We start from the raw sequence: 24,829 nt of genomic DNA on the forward strand, positions 1-24,829 counted from the left end.
AACTGGTTTCATTCAATAATTACAAGAAACCTTCTCTACCACCTATAGCAATGGCCAACGACTCTTTATCTGAGAGTACGTCTCTCAAGCTCCTTGGCCTAACGTTCACTGGAAACATGAGTTGGAACAGTTACATCGAGGGCATTGCCAGGGCCGCTGCAAGGAAGGTGGGCTCTCTCTACCATGCTAGAAAACTTTTAACACCCGAAAGTATCCTGTACCTCTATAAGGCCACTATTCGCCCATGTATGGAGTATTGCTGTCATATTTGGGCCGGTGCATCGGCTATTAGTCTCTCGCTCCTTGACAGGGTTCAAAAGAGAGTCGCAAATCTGATAGGCCCTAAACTGGCATCAAAACTCCAGCCTCTGTCCCATCGTCGAAACGTTGCATCCCTCTGCCTGTTCTACAAGTATTATAATGGTGAATGCTCTGAAGAACTGCAAGCACTTGTGCCCCCACGACATGAACACCCTCGACAGACCCGACAAGCTGCAAAATCCCACCCCCACACTGTAGAGATCCCTAGATGTAAAAGATCCTTCTACTCCAGTAGTTTCTTCCCCAGAACTGCTAGACTTTGGAATTCCATTCCGGGTCACTGCTTCCCCAACTGTACTGACATGCATAAGTTCAAGTGCAACGTGAACCAACATCTCGCTGCCCTAATCCCTACATAGTACCCCAGTAGATGTTTCCCCTGATAGTAGCCCCCTACACCAAAGTGGCAATGTGCCTTGTTTGGGGTGAAAATGTAAAAAAAAAAAAAAAAATATATTATCATGAAAAAGCAAATCGAAATAGTGATAGTTATTTGGTGCTTATACGAAACAGGTATCAAGTATTGTCACCAGTGATTTTATTGATGTTAACAGTGCATGTCACTAAAAATAATGATGGTAGCGAAATTAAGTTTTGTTAATTCTACCCAATATAAAATATATACGCAAAACAAAGTAAACAAAGTTACAGGTTAGTTAATGATAAGTTTAGGTTCGAGAAATAAGCAAAGGAAAAGAAAAAAAAAAAAGGTACATGTGTTTATATTGTGTAAAATGTTAGTCTGTAAATATTTCAAACTATCAACACTGGTATGTGTAAATCCTAGATACCTATTGTCATAAAATACCACTTCTTGTTTGATATATCACTCTACATGTTCCCTGCAGCATCCCAGAGAGGTAAATGAGTGTCCACAAAATGAAATAAAACATAGTACTGGAAATAAAATAAAATAAGAATATGTCTGAAAAGAAATAAATGCTGTTTACTATATAAAAAGTTGTTTTCAAGTGTCAAATGGAATTGAATCTTATACAATGTTGGTGGATTATGAAATTGCATGAATGAAATAACATTGGAGAAATAAGAAAAAAGTTTATATATACAATATTTACAAATATAAGATAAAAGGTGAAGAAGGGCCAAATCCGAGATCTATAAATCGTAAATTTTCAAAGTGAAAACATTTATTTTTTTTTTTTAGATCTGCTTTCCAAGTAATAGTAACCATGTACAGCTTCATTTTAAATGAAAACTGTACTAATGATAATGTTCATGGTGAAAGGAAATTGGAAAAAAAATAAAAATGTCAGAGGTAAAATGTTTGTGTGGTATGCATGAAACACGTGTAGAAAATGATCTCATGCTGAAAGTAAAAGAAACATCGCTAAAAAATTATGTAAACGCAATAGTAAAATCCTCATTTTTAGGAACATAGTGTGGGGTATGTTGTTTGTTTCAATTGAGAAAGGAAAGTTTAATTTTTAGAATTGGATGTTATAGATCACAAGTTTTATTACAATAAACATTGTGTTCTCTAATTATCAACCAAGTATATTTATTGATAAAAAAAGAAAAGTAATGGACATGTTTATTATAATTTATCAATATTAAATTGTTATCATGAAAAACCAATGGAAAGCGTGTTGGTTATTTGGTGTTCATAAGAAAAAACATCATGGGTTGTCACCAGTGATTTTATGTATGCTAACATTTCGCTGCAAATGTGGTAGCGAAATGTCTTTTTGGTTATTCTACACAAAATAAAATATATACACAAAACAAAGTAAAAGAAATGTCAGGGTTAGTTAATGATAAGCTTAGTAGCAAGAAATAAGCACAGAAAAAGGAAAAGAAAGATACATTTGTTGATATTGTGTCGATTGGTGAATTTGTTGGTTCATTTTGTTTTATGACATATCAACACTATATCAGGTTATTTCATGCCAAATCTAGTGACATTTTTTTTTCCTAGAATATATTTGTTTATTTAATGTTGGTTTCTATTTAACTCATAATTGGGACCCTAACAGGTACTACCACTCCAGATCAGAGTGGACCTGGTAGCAATAGCAATTAAATGGTGGCCTCACACTTCACAAAGCCCCACGTTTGGATACAGTTTATGGTCATATCCAGGACCTGGTGAATTTGTAAATAATTGAAACGATCAACACTGGCGAGTTAGAATTCTACATACCTATTGTTATAAAGTACCAATTTATGTTTTACATATCACTCCACAACGTTGCTGCAGAATCCAGACAGTTGAAAGAGTCTCAAGAAACTGAAAAGCTATTTAGTACTCTTAAATAAAATAACATGCATAAAGAAATCCTAATATAAGACAATAGATGAAAAAGCAATAAAAATTTTGTGTGGAATCAAGTGAAAACAGTTTCTTTGTCAAAGAAATTGCATGAAGATTCTCAGAGACTTTTCCTTCCTCGTTCCCTTCCCTTTTGGTGGAAGGAAACTTTCACAGTGGCTCAGAAGGTGGGCTGAGCACACTTCCTACAAAGGTGGGATGGGTAAATTTCTTTTTCATTTGGTTGCCTGGAGGACAGGCTTAGCCTCCCCCCCCAAAAAAAAGGTTGGAGCCGGGGAACTTCTCCTCCCAGAAGGGGGAGGGGGCCCGGGAAGGCTTCTCTTCCCATATTTTTTGTTTTGTGTAAGGTTGATCTCTTTCCGAAGGGAGTAAGAGGATATCCCTCTCTTAGGAGGAGAGCGAAGGCTCCCTGGGCCTCCCATCCTCCTTCTGAGAGAAGTTCCCCGGCTTCCACATTCATTGCTCAGCCCGCCCTCCAGGCAATCAGAGTCTGATTGTCTGCCGTATATAAAAAGGCGATTTTAGCTTGTCAGGCGGTATGCTCTGCGTTGACTATTTTTCTTCCACCTGTTGACCTTCCCTCCCTGCTACGCAAATTAGGGAAGGGCTGAAGGGGTGATTTGCTTTTATTTTTTACCCCTCGGTATAGGGAGGTGACTGATCATCCAACCAACTAAGGGGATGGGGAAGGAAGTCTACCCTCTCCTACCTTAGGGAGGGAGTATTTTTTTTTTTTAAGTTTGCCCGGAGGGGAGATGGGCAACCTCCCTGCACTTGGGGACGGGGGGTCATGACCTTATTCGCACGGAGGAAATAGGGGTCTGAAGTAAACTTGAGTGTAGTGTAAACCTGTTTATTAGACCAGCTTGCTATAGCTCTCTTTATCTTTTTAAGTTTTGCCATCTTATGATGTGTATAAAAAGGCTCTTTTAGTTTCCCAGGGTGTATACCCTCCGTTGACCATTTATGTTTAAGAGTTTTCCTTGCTCCTTCTCTGCTCCAGAATGGGAAGGGAGCTCTTTCCCACTGTATGGGGGGGGCGGCTTTCTTTTATGGTTATGTGGGGAGCCTTACCTTTAGCCCCCTTAAGGTGGTAGGTGTTTTTTGTAAAATTGTTAGTCAAATGTTGATCAAATATTATAAGTTTGTGTGATATGCATGAAACATGTGTAGAATATGATCTGCTCTCATGCTGAAAGTAAGTAGAGAAACATTGTGAAAAAATGATGTAAACCTAAGCTAAGCAAACGACCAGTCAATGGAAATGTTTATTATAATGTATCAACAATAACACATTATCATAGTTATTTGGTGCTTATACGAAACAGGTATCAGGGATTGTCACCAGTGATTTTATTTATGTTAACAGTGCATGTCACTACAAATAATGATGGTAGCGAAATTAAGTTTTGTTTATTCTACCTAATATAAAGTATATACACAAAACAAAGTAAACATCTGCTGAATTTGATATTAAGCAGCAAAATATTTCAAAACATAAAATGTGAAACATAACATGAATACTCTCCATTGTCACTTGAAAACATTGGTCTTGGTAGGCAGTTTATTAGATGCTGAAATAGTGGTCTTGGTATGGTGTGCTTAATATTATTGTATGCAAAATGTAAAAACACAAAAGAGGGTACAATCAATATTGAAAAAGTAACATCTGTCACAGAAAATAGTAATTTATAAATATCAAAAGAAATATTATTCTGTACTTAAAATGTTAAACTTACTGTTAACAATAATTTAAAATGGTGATCAGGATGAGTCCAACAACTTAGTCCTTGAGCTTTCTTATTGGTCATAGTAAAAAGAAATTGTAGTCTTTCAAGTTTGTTGGTCGCATTGGGATTCTTGGAATGTATCAACAGATTCCTGCATATGAATCTTTGTTAATTCCACACAATACAAAATATATATACAAAACAAAGTAAAGCATAGTATAGGGTTCGTTAAGACCTCTAATTATCAACCAACTATTGCTAAAAAGAGAAAAGCACTGGAAATGTTTCTTATAATGTATCAATATTGAATTGTTTGGTAAAATTCTTAAATTATTTGAATGTTTATTATAATTTCTAATTAGTGACTTGTTATCATCAAAATCCGCCCCCAAAAGTGTCCTTTCTTTTATTAGGTATCAGAATAGGTATCCAGATTTCTACTTCTATACAAATGTGATATTGTAGTACAGTAAATGTCAAATTGTTTTTCGAGTATTAGTTTGTAACGTTTGTACTGACTTCATCAGATGTCATGTAAGGAACTGAATTCTATTTAAGACTTTATCTGAAGTGTTTTTATTTTGGTATATCATGTGTGATTACACTGTAGTAATTGCGCTGATAGCATGTTAACTACAAATGACAAAAGTGAAATCAATTTCTGATTCAGCTACACAATATAAACTAAAGGAAATCAAATTTGCAAAATAAAAGAAAAATGTAGTTATGGGTTAGTTTGGAGTTAGAATAAAAAGCCAACAAAACAGTTAGTTTGTATTGTGTAGATTGTTTAATTAACTTTGTTCATTTCTGATAGTATTGAGAGTGGTCAATGAAAACCTTAATTTCTGACAAAATACTGTAATTTTCTTGGATACTCATTCGTAAAAAGTACCTTTTTTGTGAAAAAAAAAGAACACTCCCCAGATCACCTTCACCACCTAAAACACAAAAACAAAAATATCTTTATTCTTCAAATATTGTGCACATTGTTAATGTATAAAACAGATCCGCACCACTTGGTGAAATCAAGAACAGTAATATTTTAGTAAAGAAAATATATAATTGATTTTCAGTAATTAGTTTGAATGAATATCAGAAAATGTAATTGTTTGATGCATAAGAAAGAACTGACTGTTTCTAATTTCGTTTCCTTTTAATTTCATTTTTGTCCAATCCAATCTGAAGGATGCGGGTGGTATACCCTGCGTTGTACAGTTATTTTTAAGACTCTCTCCAACATGTATGTAACACAAAGGGTTTTTCCATGGCGCATTTCGCATTCTTTTCCTTCTGGGAAAAGTTTCGTAATCATGTCTGAATGATAAGTCAGAATTGTTAATGTTGGCTCAGTGTTTTATTCTTATAATCTGTTGAACAAAGAATCAATCAGACTGTCTGTGTGTGTCGGTGTATATGAGAAGTTTATTTTAGATCCCCAGGGGTTAGACCGTGTGTGGACCCTGTATTTTTAAGAATTTTCCTTTCTCGTTCCCTTCCCATCTTGGGGAAGGAAACTTTTTTTTTATGGTGGCTCAGAAGGTTTGCTGAGCACTCTTCCCACAAAGGTGGGATGGGTAAATTTTTTTTTATTTGGTTGACTGGAGGGCGGGCTGAGCACTCCCCAAAAGGTAGGAGCCGGGGAACTTCTCCTCCCAGAAAGGGGGCCCGGGAAGGCTTCCCTCTCCCCATATTTTTTTTTGTTTTTTTGTGTAAGGTTGATCTCTTTCCAAATGGAGTAAGCGGAACCGACAGGGGGGGGGGTCAATCAACCATACAAAAGGATATCTATCTCTTAGTTGAAAGAGGGAAGGTCTCCCTGTCCTCCCATACCCCGTCTGAGAGAAGTATCCCCAGCTCTCAGCTTGGGGGGGTGTAGGAGGGCTTAGCCCGCCCTCAAGGCAAATAGTCTGACTGTCTGCCTTATATAAAAAGGCGATTTTAGCTGGTCAGGCGGTATGACCTGCGTTGACTATTTTTCCTCCACCTGTTGACCTTCCCTCCCTGTAAGAGGGAGCCGTGCTATGCAGATTAGGGAAGAGCTGAAGGGGTGATTTGTTTTTTGTTTACCCCTCGCTATAGGGAGGTGGCAGTCATCCAACCAAAGAAGGGGATCAAGCAGGGAGCATTCTCTCTCCTGCATTAGGGAGGGGGTTCTTTTCTTTTTAAGTGTGCCCGTTTTAATAATAAACACATTTTATTATTTTAAATATTTATATTTATTTTTAATAATAAACACATTTTATTATTTTAAATATAAATATTTATTTGTAATAATAAACACATTTCATTTTAAATATTAATATTTATTTATAATAATAAACACATTTTATTCTACTTTAAATATTAATATTTATTTTTAATAATAAAAACATTTTTATTTGAATATTAATATTTATTTTTAATAATAAACACATTTTTATTTTAATATTAATATTTATTTTTAATAATGAACACATTTTATTATTTTAAATACTATTATTTATTTTTAATAATGAACACATTTTATTTTATTTTTAATATTAATATTTATTTTTAATAATAAACACCTTTTATTATTTTAAATGTTAATATTTATTTTTAATAATAAACACTTATTATTTTATTTTAAATATTTATATTTATTTTTAATAATAAAAACATGTTATTTTATTTTAAATATTAATATTTATTTTTAATAATAAACACATTTTATTATTTTAAGTATTAATATATATTTTTAATAATAAACACATTTTATTATTTTAAATATTAATATATATTTTTAATAATCAACACATTTTATTATTTTAAATATTAATATTTATTTTTAATAATCAACACATTTTATAATTTTAAATAGTAATATTTATATTCATTAATAAACACATTTTATTTTATATTAAATATTAATATTTATTTTTATTAATGAACACATATTATTATTTTAAATATTAATAATTATTTTTAATAATAAACACATGTATTTTATTTCAATATGCATAAACATTAACGTTGTAATGTAAAAAGAAAATGCTATTAAAAATTATAAAAAAAGGTAAAAAAAAAAAAAAAATTCCGAAAACATGGAAACAAAATATTTTTACCCAAAAAGTATTAGCATATGAGTTAAATAAATAACTGTTGCCAGAAGTATTTGTAATAAAGTGTATTGTAAAATTCCAAAAATATTAGCATATGAAATAAATAAATAAATGTTATTAAGTTCTATAAAGAAAAAGAAAGCAGTCAATATAACTCCTCGAAAAATGTAATTCAAGCCTTAATTTTACTTTTTAATAGACACTTAAAAATTGGAATGGTGGGGGGTTCGTGAATTTAAAGTTTAAAAATTGAAAAATATTGAGTTCGGAAAATTCATTACTGTTTAAAAAAAATATATATTTGGGTTAGTATTACTGTACACATAGATTCAAAAAAGTTGTCAAAAGACAAATATATAACAAATAAATGTTATCAAAGGCAAGATAAGTTACTTTTCTATCAAACTGGATATATTTTTTGTGTTTTTATTCAATGTAACATATTTATTCAGCTCGAAAAACATACAGTGTTTACCGATGTATTCGAAAAATCAAGATAGCGTCTCACACCCTCTTTAACACCGTAAGTATGGAAAAAAGTCTTATAAATAAAAAACTATACAAAATACTATTAAAAACCCGCCGAATATATGTCAACCTATGTCACGGTAACATATCTTGAGCGAGTTTTTAACAGAATTTATCCGGTTTTTTATTTATAACATCTTTTCCCACACTTACCGTGTTAAAGATAGAATAAGACGCCATCTTTTTACCCAAAAAGTATTAGCATATGAGTTAAATAAATAACTGTTGCCAGAAGTATTTGTAATAAAGTGTATTGTAAAATTCCAAAAATATTAGCATATGAAATAAATAAATAAATGTTATTAAGTTCTATAAAGAAAAAGAAAGCAGTCAATATAACTCCTCGAAAAATGTAATTCAAGCCCTAATTTTTTTTTCACATAAAGGAGCAAGGACCAAGGTCCCATAAAAAAAAAGAAAAAACAAATAACGTGGTTTAAAAAAAAGGTTTTAAACTTCATTAATTATTTACTATCGGGTTACTAAATTAAGTATTTACTTTTTAATAGACACTTAAAAATTGGGATGGGGGGGGGGTTCGTGAATTTAAAAAAAAAACGATAGTCTAAAATATTATATTCGATTTATTGGAAAGAACATAAAATTTCACATTGACCCTGTAAATATAGTAAAAATAGAATCAATAGAAAAATTTTGATAGATTTTAAAAATTAAAAAATTGAAAAATATTGAGTTCGGAAAATTCATTACTGTTTTAAAAAAAAAATATTTGGGTTTGTATGACTGTACACATAGATTCCAAAAAGTTGTCAAAAGACAAATATATAACAAATAAATGTTAGCAAAGGCAAGATAAGTTACTTTTCTACCCAACTGGATATATTTTTTGTGTTTTTATTCAATGTAACATATTTATTCAGCTCGAAAAACATACAGTGTTTACCGATGTAATCGAAAAATGCCACCCGTTGTTTACAAAGCCATTTGCCGGAAGTGACGTTTTATCTAAGGATGATCAAAACCGTATAGAATGAACCTTTTCTTTTTATATAAGTTTTATTCAAACAGGCTTTATTTGAACTTAATGGACTTTTTTTGTATTTATTAACTGTTTTATTCTTTTTATCAAACAAAAATAGAATTTTTATATTGCCATATTATGGACTGTTTTTCGAACATCGAAATTTTAAAATTAGTTTTATTTAAAAAAAAAAAAAAAAAAGACGGTGTTGTTTTTTTAATTGAATTCTAAACTTTATTTGAATTTTTCAACATTCAAGCCCTAATTTTTTTTTCAAATAAAGGAGCAAGGACCAAGGTTCCATAAAAAAAAAGAAAAAACAAATAACGTGGTTTAAAAAAAAGGTTTTAAACTTCATTAATTATTTACTATCGGGTTACTAAATTAAGTATTTACTTTTTAATAGACACTTAAAAATTGGAATGGTGGGGGGTTCGTGAATTTAAAAAAAAAACGATAGTCTAAAATATTATATTCGATTTATTGGAAAGAACATAAAATTTCACATTGACCCTGTAAATATAGTAAAAATAGAATCAATAGAAAAATTTTGATAGATTTTAAAAATTAAAAAATTGAAAAATATTGAGTTCGGAAAATTCATTACTGTTTAAAACAAAAAATATTTGGGTTTGTATGACTGTACACAAAAAGTTGTCAAAAGACAAATATATAACAAATAAATGTTAGCAAAGGCAAGATAAGTTACTTTTCTATCCAACTGGATATATTTTTTGTGTTTTTATTCAATGTAACATATTTATTCTGCTCGAAAAACATACAGTGTTTACCGATGTATTCGAAAAATGCCACCCGTTGTTTACAAAGCCATTTGCCGGAAGTGACGTTTTATCTAAGGATGATCAAAACCGTATAGAATGAACTTTTTTTTTTTATATAAGTTTTATTCAAACAGGCTTTATTTGAACTTAATGGACTTTTTTTGTATTTATTAACTGTTTTATTCTTTTTATCAAACAAAAATAGAATTTTTATATTGACATATTATGGACTGTTTTTCGAACATCGAAATTTTAAAATTACTTTTATTTAAAAAAAAAAAAGACGGTGTTGTTTTTTTAATTGAATTCTAAACTTTATTTGAATTTTTCAACAAACTTTTACAGACATAATGGACTGTTTGTCAAACATCGAAATTTTAAAAATAAAGTTTTATGACCCTTCTAGAGTTATCGAATCTATAAAGTCTATTTTTATATGCTAGTGCAGAGAGTGATCCGTGTGGAAGCCTTTAAACTGTCGAATATGATTTTTACCCCTCGCTATAGGGAGGTGGCAGTCATCCAACCAAAGAAGGGGATCAAGCAGGGAGCATTCTCTCTCCTGCATTAGGGAGGGGGTTCTTTTCTTTTTAAGTGTGCCCGTTTTAATAATAAACACATTTTATTATTTTAAATATTAATATTTATTTTTAATAACAAACACATTTTATTTTAATATTAATATTTATTTTTAATAATAAACACATTATATTATTTTAAATATTAATATTTATTTTTAATAATAAACACATATTATTTTAAATATTAATATTTATTTATAATAATAAACACATTTTATTCTACTTTAAATATTAATATTTATTTTTAATAATAAAAACAATTTTATTTGAATATTAATATGTATTTTTAATAATAAACACATTTTTATTTTAATATTAATATTTATTTTTAATAATGAACACATTTTATTATTTTAAATATTATTATTTATTTTTAATAATAAACACATTTTATTTTATTTTTAATATTAATACTTATTGTTAATAATAAACACCTTTTATTATTGTAAATGTTAATATTTATTTTTAATAATAAACACTTATTTTATTTTAAATATTAATATTAATTTTTAATAATAAACACATGTTATTTTATTTTAAATATTAATATTTACTTTTAATAATAAACACATTTTATTATTTTAAATATTAATATATATTTTTAATAATAAACACATTTTATTATTTTAACTATTAATATTTATTGTTAATAATAAACACATTTTATAATTTTAAATAGTAATATTTATATTCATTAATAAACACATTTTATTTTATATTAAATATTAATAATTATTGTTATTAATGAACACATATTATTTTAAATATTAATAATTATTTTTAATACTAACTCATTTTATTATTGTAAATGTTAATATTTATTTTTAATAATTATTGTTATTTAATAATAATATCTTCTTTTTTTTTTACTGTTTATGTCTAACTTTTATCGACTTTTTCTTTTTTAATAGCATATTCTTTAAATGAATAGAAAAATAATTTCCCAACTTTTAGACCCCGGTTATTTGGCTGATAGTCGATAAAAGTGATTAAAAGAGAGATAATATTAATAAATGTGCAGTAATGTATTTTATTTAAATATTCATGAACATTAACGTTGTCATATAAAAAGAAAATGCTAATAAAAAGTGTTTTAATCAATGTAACATATTTATTCAACTCTGTCATATATTTGTTTGATGACAACTTTTTCGAATCTGTGTACAGTAAAAACGATATACTTACATAGGATTTTGAAAGCATTTAAACTGTCGAAGAGTTTTATTATAAATAAAAGATTTTAGTTTGTTGTGTAAAAAGATAATATCAAGTTGAGTTAACCGTAAAAGTCAATATTTATTAATGCAGGGTAAAAAAAAATATATTATGAATTTATCACACCAATTATTATTGTACAAATAGATTCGAAGAACTTGTAAAAAAACAAAAAAAATAACAAATCAATATATCAAAGGCAAGATAAGTTACTTTTCTGCCAAACTGGATATATTTATTTTGTTTTTAATCAATCTAACATTTAAAAGCAGCTCGAAAAACATTTTTTTTTGTTTTGGTATTACACTTACGAATTTGCAAGCATTTAAACTGTCGATGATATCGTATTATCGAAGTAAATGAATTGTAAGCGAAATAGATGCGAAGAAGTTGTGAAAAATCAAATATATAACAAATAAAAGTTGTCCAAGGCAAGATAAGTTACTTTTCTGCCAAACTGGATATATTTGTGTTTTAATTCAATCTAACCTATAAAAGCAGCTCGAACAACTTTTTTTTTTTTTTTTGGTTTTACACTTACGAATTTGCAAGCATAAACTGTCGATGATATCGTATTATCTGTAATTTATTTTATACTGTAATTTTCGTGTACATAAGCGTCCTAAAGTTTTGTCATATAAAAAGAAAATGCAAATAAAAAGTATATAATAAAGTTTTTAAAAAAATTTCGAAAACACTGTTAAAAAAAAAATATTTGGGTTTGTATTACTGTACACATAGATTCAAAAAAGTTGTCAAAAGACAAATATATAACAAATAAATGTTATCAAAGGCAAGATAAGTTACTTTTCTATCAAACTGGATATATTTTTTGTGTTTTTATTCAATGTAACATATTTATTCAGCTCGAAAAACATACAGTGTTTACCGATGTATTCGAAAAATGCCACCCGTTGTTTACAAAGCCATTTGCCGGAAGTGACGTTTTATCTAAGGATGATCCAAACCGGAGAATGAACCTTTTTTTTTTTATAGAAGTTTTATTCAAACAGGCTTTATTTGAACTTAATGGATTTTTTTGGTATTATTATACAAACACCGTGACAGGGTTAGGGTTAGGGTTAGGGTTAGGGGTTAGGGTTAGGGTTAGGGTTAATTCGCTGTCACGGTGTTTGTATAAATTTACCACTTTTTTTTGTATTTATTAACTGTTTTATTCTTTTTATCAAACAAAAATAGAATTTTTATATTGACATATTATGGACTGTTTTTCGAACATCGAAATTTTAAAATTAGTTTTATTTAAAAAAAAAAAAAAAAGACGGTGTTGTTTTTTTAATTGAATTCTAAACTTTATTTGAATTTTTCAACAAACCTTTACAGACATAATGGACTGTTTGTCAAACATCGAAATTTTAAAAATAAAGTTTTATGACCCTTCTAGAGTTATCGAATCTATAAAGTCTTAAAATTAGTTTTATTTAAAAAAAAAAAGACGGTGTTGTTTTTTTAATTGAATTCTAAACTTTATTTGAATTTTTCAACATAAAAGCCCTAATTTTTTTTTCAAATAAAGGAGCAAGGACCAAGGTTCCATAAAAAAAAAGAAAAAACAAATAACGTGGTTTAAAAAAAAGGTTTTAAACTTCATTAATTATTTACTATCGGGTTACTAAATTAAGTATTTACTTTTTAATAGACACTTAAAAATTGGGATGGGGGGGGGTTCGTGAATTTAAAAAAAAAACGATAGTCTAAAATATTATATTCGATTTATTGGAAAGAACATAAAATTTCACATTGACCCTGTAAATATAGTAAAAATAGAATCAATAGAAAAATTTTGATAGATTTTAAAAATTAAAAAATTGAAAAATATTGAGTTCGGAAAATTCATTACTGTTTAAAACAAAAAATATTTGGGTTTGTATGACTGTACACAAAAAGTTGTCAAAAGACAAATATATAACAAATAAATGTTAGCAAAGGCAAGATAAGTTACTTTTCTATCCAACTGGATATATTTTTTGTGTTTTTATTCAATGTAACATATTTATTCTGCTCGAAAAACATACAGTGTTTACCGATGTATTCGAAAAATGCCACCCGTTGTTTACAAAGCCATTTGCCGGAAGTGACGTTTTATCTAAGGATGATCAAAACCGTATAGAATGAACTTTTTTTTTTTTATATAAGTTTTATTCAAACAGGCTTTATTTGAACTTAATGGACTTTTTTTTGTATTTATTAACTGTTTTATTCTTTTTATCAAACAAAAATAGAATTTTTATATTGACATATTATGGACTGTTTTTCGAACATCGAAATTTATAAATTAGTTTTATTTATAAAAAAAAAAGACGGTGTTGTTTTTTTAATTGAATTCTAAACTTTATTTGAATTTTTCAACAAATTTTTACAGACATAATGGACTGTTTGTCAAACATCGAAATTTTAAAAATAAAGTTTTATGACCCTTCTAGAGTTATCGAATCTATAAAGTCTATTTTTTTATATGCATATAAGTTAAATAAATAACTGTTGCCAGAAGTTAAATAAATTTTAATAAGTTCTATAAATAAAAAGAAAGCAGTGAGATAAAAATATAAAAATACGTACGTAAATGAAAAAACACACCGACTGGTTTTAAAGTGAAAGTGTGTGAGAGAGAGAGAGAGGGGGGGAAGAGAAAGCGGTGTATAGTGAAGTTAGTTCCTAAATTAAGTGTTTCCATAGTAACCAAAAGCGGTGCATTCGCCATTAGTGGACGTTGACGTCACGTCACGTGACATGACTAAGCGTTTTTAAACGAATAGAAAAATAGAAAGAGGGTGATAGAGAAAGTGAGAGAGAGAGAGTAAGTGTGAGAGAGAGAGACGGTGTTGGTTTTACTCCTCCCCCCCTTCCAGCTTAAGAGGTATGAGGTCACGTGGTAATATACAAAATGGCTAATTATTTTATATTACATAAATATTATGATATTTTTATTATCGTCTAATATTTTGAAAGCTGAATTTTTTTATTCCTGTACATTTTTTCCTGACATTTTTCGTTAAAACTCTTGTATAAATAATATTTTTAACCAGTTAATCACGATGGAAACATTGTCATAAAGTTTAATAATATATATAACGAAGGAGAAGAGAAAATGCAAAAGTATCGAAGACAGAACTTGTTATTTACAATTGTTCGCCATTAGTGGACGTTGACGTCACGTCACGTGACATGACTAAGCGTTTTTTTTTTTTTTACGTATGAATTACATTGGATCATTCAAGAATTACGTAATAAAAAGCATTACAATGACAGGTTTTTTTGGGCCCCCCTTGGAGATAACTGATACGTTTACCCCTTTCTCCTCGTCCGTTTGACGTGAAATTTCGATATTTGTCATCCGGGTTATCAAGCTTCAATCTGATACCAAATTTGTCAAGTCTGGTTGTGTCTGTCAAAAGTTTTAGCGTTACATACAAACATACAAACTCACAGACGTTTGAGATTTATATATATACTAGCAGGGCTACCCGGCGTTGCTCGGGACCGTATAAACAATGAAAAAACAAAAGCAGATATTGAATATATGTTTTATTCTTAGGGGAGAGGAATCTTTCATCTCTATGTATTATTTGTTTTATCTACCCTAGGACTGGTATTGTTCATGTTTTATCCCTAGCGTAGGTAATTTACAGCATGTATATGAAATTGTTTTACCTTAGGGAGAAGAGAACAGGTAATATACAACATAATGTGTCTATATTACATCCCTGGCAACGCCTAGAAACCAGCTAGAACATGTATTTCAGTCAATCTTTATTACATCCTGGGCTATGCCGGGAAACCAGCTAATCTCTATTTAGTGACTTGACCACCAAAATACCTCCCTAAGTGTGTCCTTTCTTTTGAACTTATTAAATATAGGTATCTAGAAATTTGTGTGAAATTTTGTTGAATGCATTGTTCACTATGATTTTCTTATTGTTCTACACAATATCAACTGTAGCGAAATAAAACAGTAAACTTAGTGTAGTGTTAGAATAAAGAGCAAAGGAAAAAATTAGAATCATATTCTGCAATTGCAAATCTAAATTTGCTAGCGTGTACCAGTATTTGCCAGGTTGTGGAAATTTGGAATTTATAACATATGTAGTGGCCTTTTCCTAGATACCTATTTTTATAATTGTTTCAGTACATTGCTACAAAATGTGACATTTGTTGGCGTTTGTAAAAAAAATCACGAATGTGCTTATATTCCAAAAAAGAAAATATCAGTGCACAGTATTGAAAGTGTTTGAGATTCAAAAGTCTGTAACATTTCTACTAACTTCATAAGATGTCATGTGAGAAACTTAATTGAATATCAAGACATTATCTGAAGCGTTTTTATTTTGGTGTAACGTATGTGTTTACAGTGAACCTTAACTTTTAATAAACAGATTGGTATGCAATGACATAGGCTAGGAATCTTAGACAAAATATATATAAATTGGAAAAATGTGTGAACAAATGAAAAATAAATGATCCGCTCTACTTGATGACATCAAGCACAGTAATATTTTAGTGAAGAAAATATGAAATTGATGTTCAGTGATTAGTTTGGATGAATGAGAAAATGTAATTGTTTGATGCATAAAAATAACTCATTTGCTGTATTTGATATTAAGCAGCAAAAAAATAGTGATTTGAATATTTAGGAAAACATCAAATCAGATTATGTAAAAAAAAAATGCAATTAGAAAATATATATTTTCTGTTTATGAGTTTTGCCAATCAAAATTTTGTGGCAGAAATTGGGTGATTACCATGCAATTTTATTTTGGTAAAATTCTTAAATTATTTCAATGTTTATTATAATTTCTTATTAGTGACTTGTTATCATCAAAATCCGCCCCAAAGAGTGTCCTTTCTTTTATTAGGTATCAGAACAGGTATCCAGATTTCTACTTTTATACAAATGTGATATTGTAGTACAGTAAATGTCAAATTGTTTTTCGAGTATTAGTTTGTAACGTTTGTACTGACTTCATCAGATGTCATGTAAGAAACTGAATTCTATGTAAGAAGACTTTATCTGAAGTGTTTTTATTTTGGTATATCATGTGTGATTACACTGTAGTAATTGCGCTGAAAGCATGTTAATTACAAATGACAAAAGTTAAATCAATTTCTGATTCAGCTACACAATATAAACTAAAGGAAATCAAATTTGCAAAATAAAAGCAATATGTAGTTATGGGTTAGTTTGGAGTTAGAATAAAAAGCCAACAAAACAGTTAGTTTGTATTGTGTAGATTGGTCATTTCTGATAGTATTGAGAGTCGTCAATGAAAATCTTAATTTCTGACAAAATACTGAATGTTTCTTGGATACCCATTCGTAAAAAGTACCTTTTTTGGAAAAAAAAAAAAAAAACACTCCCCGGATCACCTTTACCACCTTAAAAAAAAAAAACTTTATTCTTCAAAAAATGTGCACATTGTTAGTGTAAAAAACAGATTCGCACCACTTGATGAAATCAAGCATAGTAATATTTTAGTAAAGAAAATATGAAATTGATTTTCAATAATTAGTTTGAATGAATATCAGAAAATGTAATTGTTTGATGCATAAGAAAGAACTCATCTGCTGAATTTGATATTAAGCAGCAAAATATTTCAAAACATAAAAATGTGAAACATAACATGAATACTCTCCGTTGTCACTTGAAAACATTGACCTTGGTAGGAAGTTTATTAGATACTGAAATTGTGGTCTTGGTATGGTGTGCTTAATATTATTGTATGCAAAATTTAAAAACACAAAAGAGGGTACAATCAATATTGAAAAAGTAACATCTGTCACAGAAAATAGTAATTTATAAATGTAAAAAGGAATATTATTCTGTACTTAAAATGTTAAACTTACTGTTAACAATAATTTAAAATGGTGATCAGGATGAGTCCAACAACTTAGTCCTTGAGCTTTCTTATTGGTCATAGTAAAAAGAAATTGTAGTCTTTCAAGTTTGTTGGTCGCATTGGGATTCTTGGAATGTATCAACAGATTCCTGCATATGAATCTTTGTTAATTTCACACAATACAAAATATATATACAAAACAAAGTAAAGCATAGTATAGGGTTAGTTGTGTCCTCTAATTATCAACCAACTATTGCTAAAAAGAGAAAAGCACTGGAAATGTTTCTTATAATGTATCAATATTGAATTGTTCTCATGAAACACAAATCGAAATAGTGATAGTTATTTGGCGCTTATAAGAAACAGGTATCAGGGATTTTGGTGTATCAGATGTTTTTACAGTGAACTTAACTTTCAAGAAACAAATTGGTATGCAATGACATAGGCTAAGAATCTTAGACAAAATATATTCAAATGAAAAAAAATGTTGAACACTTATAACTTTGTATGGACTCTCAAAAACATTTGTAAAAAATGTGTAAACAAATGTAAAAAAAAATGATCCGCTCTACTTGATGACATCAAGCACAGTAATATTTTAGTGAAGAAAATATGAAATTGATGTTCAGTGATTAGTTTGGATGAATGAGAAAATGTAATTGTTTGATGCATAAAAATAACTCATTTGCTGTATTTAATATTAAGCAGCAAAATATAGTGATTTGAATATTTAGGAAAACATCAAACCAGATTATGTAAAAAAAAAAAGATGAAATTAGAAAATATATATTTTATGCTTATGAGTTTTGCCAATTAAAATTTTGTGGCAGAAATTGGGTGATTACCAAGTAATTTTATTTTGGTAAAATTCTTAAATTATTTCAATGTTTATTATAATTTCTAATTAGTGACTTGTTATCATCAAAATCCGCCCCCAAAAGTGTCCTTTCTTTTATTAGGTATCAGAATAGGTATCCAGATTTCTACTTCTATACAAATGTGATATTGTAGTACAGTAAATGTCAAATTGTTTTTCAAGTATTAGTTTGTAACGTTTGTACTGACTTCATCAGATGTCATGTAAGGAACTGAATTCTATTTAAAACTTTATCTGAAGTGTTTTTATTTTGGTAGATCATGTGTGATTACACTGTAGTAATTGCGCTGATAGCATGTTAACTACAAATGACAAAAGATAAATCAATTTCTGATTCAGCTACACAATATAAACTAAAGGAAATCAAATTTGCAAAATAAAAGAAAAATGTAGTTATGGGTTAGTTTGGAGTTAGAATAAAAAGCCAACAAAACAGTTAGTTTATATTGTGTAGACTGTTTAATTAACTTTGTTCATTTCTGATAGTATTGAGAGTGGTCAATGAAAACCTTAATTTCTGACAAAATACTGTAATTTTCTTGGATACCCATTCATAAAAAGTACCTTTTTTGTGAAAAAAAAAACACTCCCCAGATCACCTTCACCACCTAAAACACAAAAACAAAAATATCTTTATTCTTCAAATATTGTGGTTGACTGGAGGGCGGGCTGAGCACTCCCCAAAAGGTAGGAGCCGGGGAACTACTCCTCCCAGAAAGGGGGCCCGGGAAGGCTTCCCTGTCCCCATATTTTTTTTTTTTTTGTGTAAGGTTGATCTCTTTCCGAATGGAGTAAGCGGAACCGACAGGGGGGGGGGGGTCAATCAACCATACAAAAGGATATCTATCTCTTAGTTGAAAGAGGGAAGGTCTCCCTGTCCTCCCATACCCCTTCTGAGAGAAGTTTCCCCAGCTCTCAGCTTTGGGGGGGGGGGTAGGAGAGCTTAGCCCGCCCTCAAGGCAAATAGTCTGACTGTCTGCCTTATATAAAAAGGCGATTTTAGCTGGTCAGGTGGTATGACCTGCATTGACTATTTTTCCTCCACCTGTTGACCTTCCTTAATATTTATTTTTAATAATAAACACATTTTATTTTAATATTAATATTTATTTGTAATAATAAACACATTATATTATTTTAAATATTAATATTTATTTTTAATAATAAACACATATTATTTTAAATATTAATATTTATTTATAATAATAAACACATTTTATTCTACTTTAAATATTAATATTTATTTTTAATAATAAAAACAATTTTATTTGAATACTAATATGTATTTTTAATAATAAACACATTTTTATTGTAATATTAATATTTATTTTTAATAATGAACACATTTTATTATTTTAAATATTATTATTTATTTTTAATAATAAACACATTTTATGTTATTTTTAATATTAATACTTATTGTTAATAATAAACACCTTTTATTATTGTAAATGTTAATATTTATTTTTAATAATAAACACTTATTTTATTTTAAATATTAATATTAATTTTTAATAATAAACACATGTTATTTTATTTTAAATATTAATATTTACTTTTAATAATAAACACATGTTATTATTTTAAATATTAATATTTATTGTTAATAATAAGCACATTTTATAATTTTAAATAGTAATATTTATATTCATTAATAAACACATTTTATTTTATATTAAATATTAATATTTATTGTTATTAATGAACACATATTTTAAATATTAATAATTATTTTTAATACTAACTCATTTTATTATTGTAAATGTTAATATTTATTTTTAATAATTATTGTTATTTAATAATAATATCTTCTTTTTTTTACTGTTTATGTTTAACTTTTATCGACTTTTTCTTTTTTTAATAGCATATTCTTTAAATGAATAGAAAAATAATTTCCCAACTTTTAGACCCCGGTTATTTGGCTGATAGTCGATAAAAGTGATTAAAAGAGAGATAATATTAATAAATGTGCAGTAATGTATTTTATTTAAATATTCATGAACATTAACGTTGTCATATAAAAAGAAAATGCTAATAAGAAGTGTTTTTAATCAATGTAACATATTTATTCAACTCTGTCATATATTTGTTTGATGACAACTTTTTCGAATCTGTGTACAGTAAAAACGATATACTTACATAGGATTTTGAAAGCATTTAAACTGTCGAAGAGTTTTATTATAAATAAAAGAGTTTAGCTTGTTGAACTTAATGGACTTTTTTGTTGTATTTATTAACTGTTTTATTCTTTTTATCAAACAAAAATAGAATTTTTATATTGACATATTATGGACTGTTTTTCGAACATCGAAATTTTAAAATTAGTTTTATTTAAAAAAAAAAAAGAAAAAGACTCGCCATTAGTGGACGGTCAAAAGACAAATATATAACAAATAAATGTTATCAAAGGCAAGATAAGTTACTTTTCTATCCAACTGGATATATTTTTTGTGTTTTTATTCAATGTAACATATTTATTCAGCTCGAAAAACATACAGTGTTTAGCGATGTATTCGAAAAATGTACATGGGGGGGGGTTCGTGAATTTAAAAAAAAAACGATAGTCTAAAATATTATTTTCGATTTATTGGAAAGAACATAAAATTTCACATTGACCCTGAAAATATCGTAAAAATAGAATCAATAGAAAAATTTTGATAGATTTTAAAATTTAAAAAAATTCATTACTGTTTAAAAAAAAAATATTTGGGTTTGTATTACTGTACACGTAGATTCAAAAAAGTTGTCAAAAGACAAATATATAACAAATAAATGTTATCAAAGGCAAGATAAGTTACTTTTCTATCCAACTGGATATATTTTTTGTGTTTTTATTCAATGTAACATATTTATTCAGCTCGAAAAACATACAGTGTTTAGCGATGTAATCGAAAAATGTACTTGGGGGGGGTCGTGAATTTAAAAAAAAAAACGATAGTCTAAAATATTATTTTCGATTTATTGGAAAGGACATAAAATTTCACATTGACCCTGAAAATAACGTAAAAATAGAATCAATAGAAAAAATTTGATAGATTTTAAAATTTAAAAAATAGTAAAATATTGAGTTCGGAAAATAAAAAAAAAATATTTGGGTTTGTATTACTCTACACGTAGATTCAAAAAAGTTGTCAAAAGACAAATATATAACAAATAAATGTTATCAAAGGCAACTGGATATATTTTTTGTGTTTTTATTCAATGTAACATATTTATTCAGCTCGAAAAACATACAGTGTTTACCGATGTAATCGAAAAATGCCACCCGTTGTTTACAAAGCCATTTGCCGGAAGTGACGGTTTTTTTATATAAGTTTTATTCAAACAGGCTTTATTTGAACTTAATGGACTTTTTTTTGTATTTAATAACTATTTTATTCTTTATGGACTCTTTTTCGAACAACGAAATTTAAAATTAGTTTTATTTAAAAAAAAAAAAAGACGGTGTTGTTTTTTTAATTGAATTCTACACTTTTTCAACAAACTGTTACAGACATAATGGACTACCCCCAACAAAAAACTGCGAATAAAATATATAAAACTCGTAATTTCTGTTTTTAAAGTGGGTTGTTTATTTTCCTTATGAAATATACTTCCAAAATAAACTATTACAGTCGTTTAAAACATAATAGAAGTATTATTTTTTATTTTTTAAAAACAATGTTTACAAAATGTCTAAGCGCGTTTCTCCGACAACCTCTTTTTAAAAACAATGTTTACAAAATGTCTAAGCGGTTTCTCTCGACAACTTCCGGTTTCGCCGCCGGCCGGCTGCGAATAGCATAAATAAATAACTGTTGCCAGAATTTATCGAATTTTTATTTTTTAATAACATTTTCCTAAAACAAATAAAAAAATAATTTCCCATGAAAAAAAAAAAAAGAAAATGCTATTAAATATAATAAAAATTACTGAGATAAAAATATAAAAAATACGTACGTAACATCAAAAACACACCGACTGGTTTTAAAGAGAAAGTGTGTGTGTGAGAGAGAGAGAGAGAGAGAGAGAGAGAGAGAGAGAGGGAGGGAAGAGAAAGCGGTGTATAGTGAATTTTGTTCCTTTTCGAAGCAGCACAAAAATTAAGTGTTTCCATAGTAACCAAACCGGTGCATAGTGAAGTTAGGAATTAGATTCGCCACTAGTGGACGTTGACGTCACGTCACGTGACATGACTAAGCGTTTTTAAACGAATAGAAAAATAGAAAGAGGGTGATAGAGAAAGTGAGAGAGAGAGAGAGAGAGAGGGAGAGTAAGTGTGAGAGAGAGACGGTGTTGGTTTTACTCCCCCCCCCTTCCAGCTTAAGAGGTATGAGGTCACGTGGTAATATACAAAATGGCTAATTATTTTATATTACATAAATATTACGATATTTTTATTATCGTCTAATATTTTGAAAGGTGAATTTTTTTATTCCTGTACATTTTTTCCTGACATTTTTCGTTAAAACTCTTGTATAAATAATATTTTTAACCAGGTATTCACGATGGAAACATTGTCATAAAGTGTAATAATAGATATAACTAAGCCGAAGAGAAAAATGCAAAAGTATCGAAGACAGAACTTGTTATTTACAATTGTTCGCCATTAGTGGACGTTGACGTCACGTCACGTGACATGACTAAACGTTTATTTTTTTTACGTATGAATTACATTGGATCATTCAAGAATTACGTAATAAAAAGCATTACAATGACAGGTTTTTTTGGGCCCCCCTTGGAGATAACTGATACGTTTACCCCTTTCTCCTCGTCCGTTTGACGTGAAATTTCGATATTTGTCATCCGGGATACGGGGCTTCGATATGATACCAAATTTATCAAGTCTGGTTGTGTCTTTCAAAAGTTTTAGCGTTACATACAAACATACAAACTCACAGATTTTTGTCTTTTATATATATAGAAGAAGATGATAATTTATGAAGTTTGTAATTATCAACTTGTAAAAATTTCTGTTTTCAATTCGCCATTGTAAAATATATATCCGATTGAAGGTGATGGGGTGGCGAGAGATTGGAGCTCAGACGAGCACTTGCCATGGAAATAACGATAAAACAAAGACATGCTGACAACGTCTCTTCTGTGGGAGAGAGGCTGCAGGGAAGAGAAAGGGGCATCCCCCACTAAACCACGAAGTCTATTTTGTACTTTGTCAAGGCAAGATAGGCTGTTTTTAGCAGCTCCTGCCCAGATGTGGCAGCAGTACTCCATCCTTGGACGTACTTGGCTTTTATACAGATAGAGAATTGCATCAGTAGTGAGATATCTTCTGGAGCAGTAGAAGGATCCCACCATTTACCTAGCGTCCTTGGCAACAGACCTGATGGACGTGTTCCACTTCAGATCAGGAATAAAGGTCAAACCCAGAAGCTTGTCAAAACATGAAACCTCCCCAAGACGAGAGCCATCCATTTCAATTGATGCCAGATGGGGATCAGAGCGTTGATGATATAAAGATAGAAGCTTGGTTTTGGATGCATTAAAGGTAACCAGCCTCGTCTCCCCCCCCCTGTACCACGCGCTCAAGATCAGAGAAGAGAGAATTAGAGAGAACTTTGTCATTTACGGCCTTTGATGTGTTGCCATAGATGATCGTGTCATCAGCATAGATGTCAACGAATGATTTAAGTATGTGTTTTGGGATTTAAGTATGTGTTTTGGGAGATCATTGATGTAGATCAGGAAGAGAGTTGGGCCCATGATGGAACCCTGAGGGACTCGAGCATTAATACTGTGGGCCTCTGAAGAGAAAAACACTGATGTAAATAAGAAATTAGCAAAGTTTTACATACCAGTTTTAAATAAGTCATATCCACTTGTTCTGCGACCAAAGAAAATAAAACTGCTTACGTTAGAATACATTATCTTCTGATACATAAAAAGGGGAAGAGGCAGAGGGAGAAATAGAGGGAGAGAGGGGAGTGTGGAAAGACGACAAAAAGAATGTGGTGAATAAAAACCGGGGTTTGACACGCCCATTGTAGGAGATAGCCTATCAGCTGAAAAAAAATCTCTAGGGTATTCGACCATAACACTGTTTTATTTTAACATTATGAAATATATATATATATATATATATATATATATATATATATATATATATATATATATATATATATATATGGTTAAGCTGTGAGACACGTGACCAGATTTCACAGGACAGGTTCATGGCGACAGCAGACTAAATTGCGTTAGTTAATAGGCCATCTATTATGATAGTCGTGGCTATGGCCGTTGGAATATATCTATTTACAAGTATATACAGAAATACGCGGCGTTATTCAAGACTGGATGAGAATCACTATCATGTACTGTATACTTGTGCCTTCTCTGTCAAAGTATAGCATCTATTTTTAGCAAATAAACAATTGTAAGTGTAGTATCTGATCTGGTACTACATTTTATCTGTTCTGTACACGTTCAGTAAAAGAGAATAAGATTAGTAACAATATATTTTCAAGCAAATATATTGGATTGTAAAAAATATTTTGCTATCACAAAAATAAGATTAGCAACAATAAATCTTCTAGCAAATATATTGGATTCGAAAAAATACTTTGCTATCACGGAAATGGGATTGTCATC

At 29.3% G+C, this 24,829-nt stretch overlaps 1 protein-coding gene across 1 annotated transcript in view; it reads right to left on the minus strand.

Moving 5' to 3' along the window:
• LOC145291549 (uncharacterized) overlaps nucleotides 1-24,164 on the minus strand; it is a 50,390-nt gene extending 26,226 nt beyond the window's left edge. Inside the window, exon 1 of the mRNA XM_080137563.1 lies at nucleotides 24,037-24,164. Coding sequence (XP_079993689.1) covers nucleotides 24,037-24,054 — 18 coding nt within the window. The 5' untranslated portion in view covers nucleotides 24,055-24,164. The remainder of the gene's footprint in view (nucleotides 1-24,036) is intronic.
• Between the last annotated feature and the right edge of the window lie 665 nt (nucleotides 24,165-24,829).

Source organism: Euprymna scolopes, chromosome 12, assembly GCF_053919585.1.
Source record: "Euprymna scolopes isolate OS-2025 chromosome 12, ASM5391958v1, whole genome shotgun sequence".
NCBI lineage: Eukaryota > Metazoa > Mollusca > Cephalopoda > Sepiida > Sepiolidae > Euprymna > Euprymna scolopes.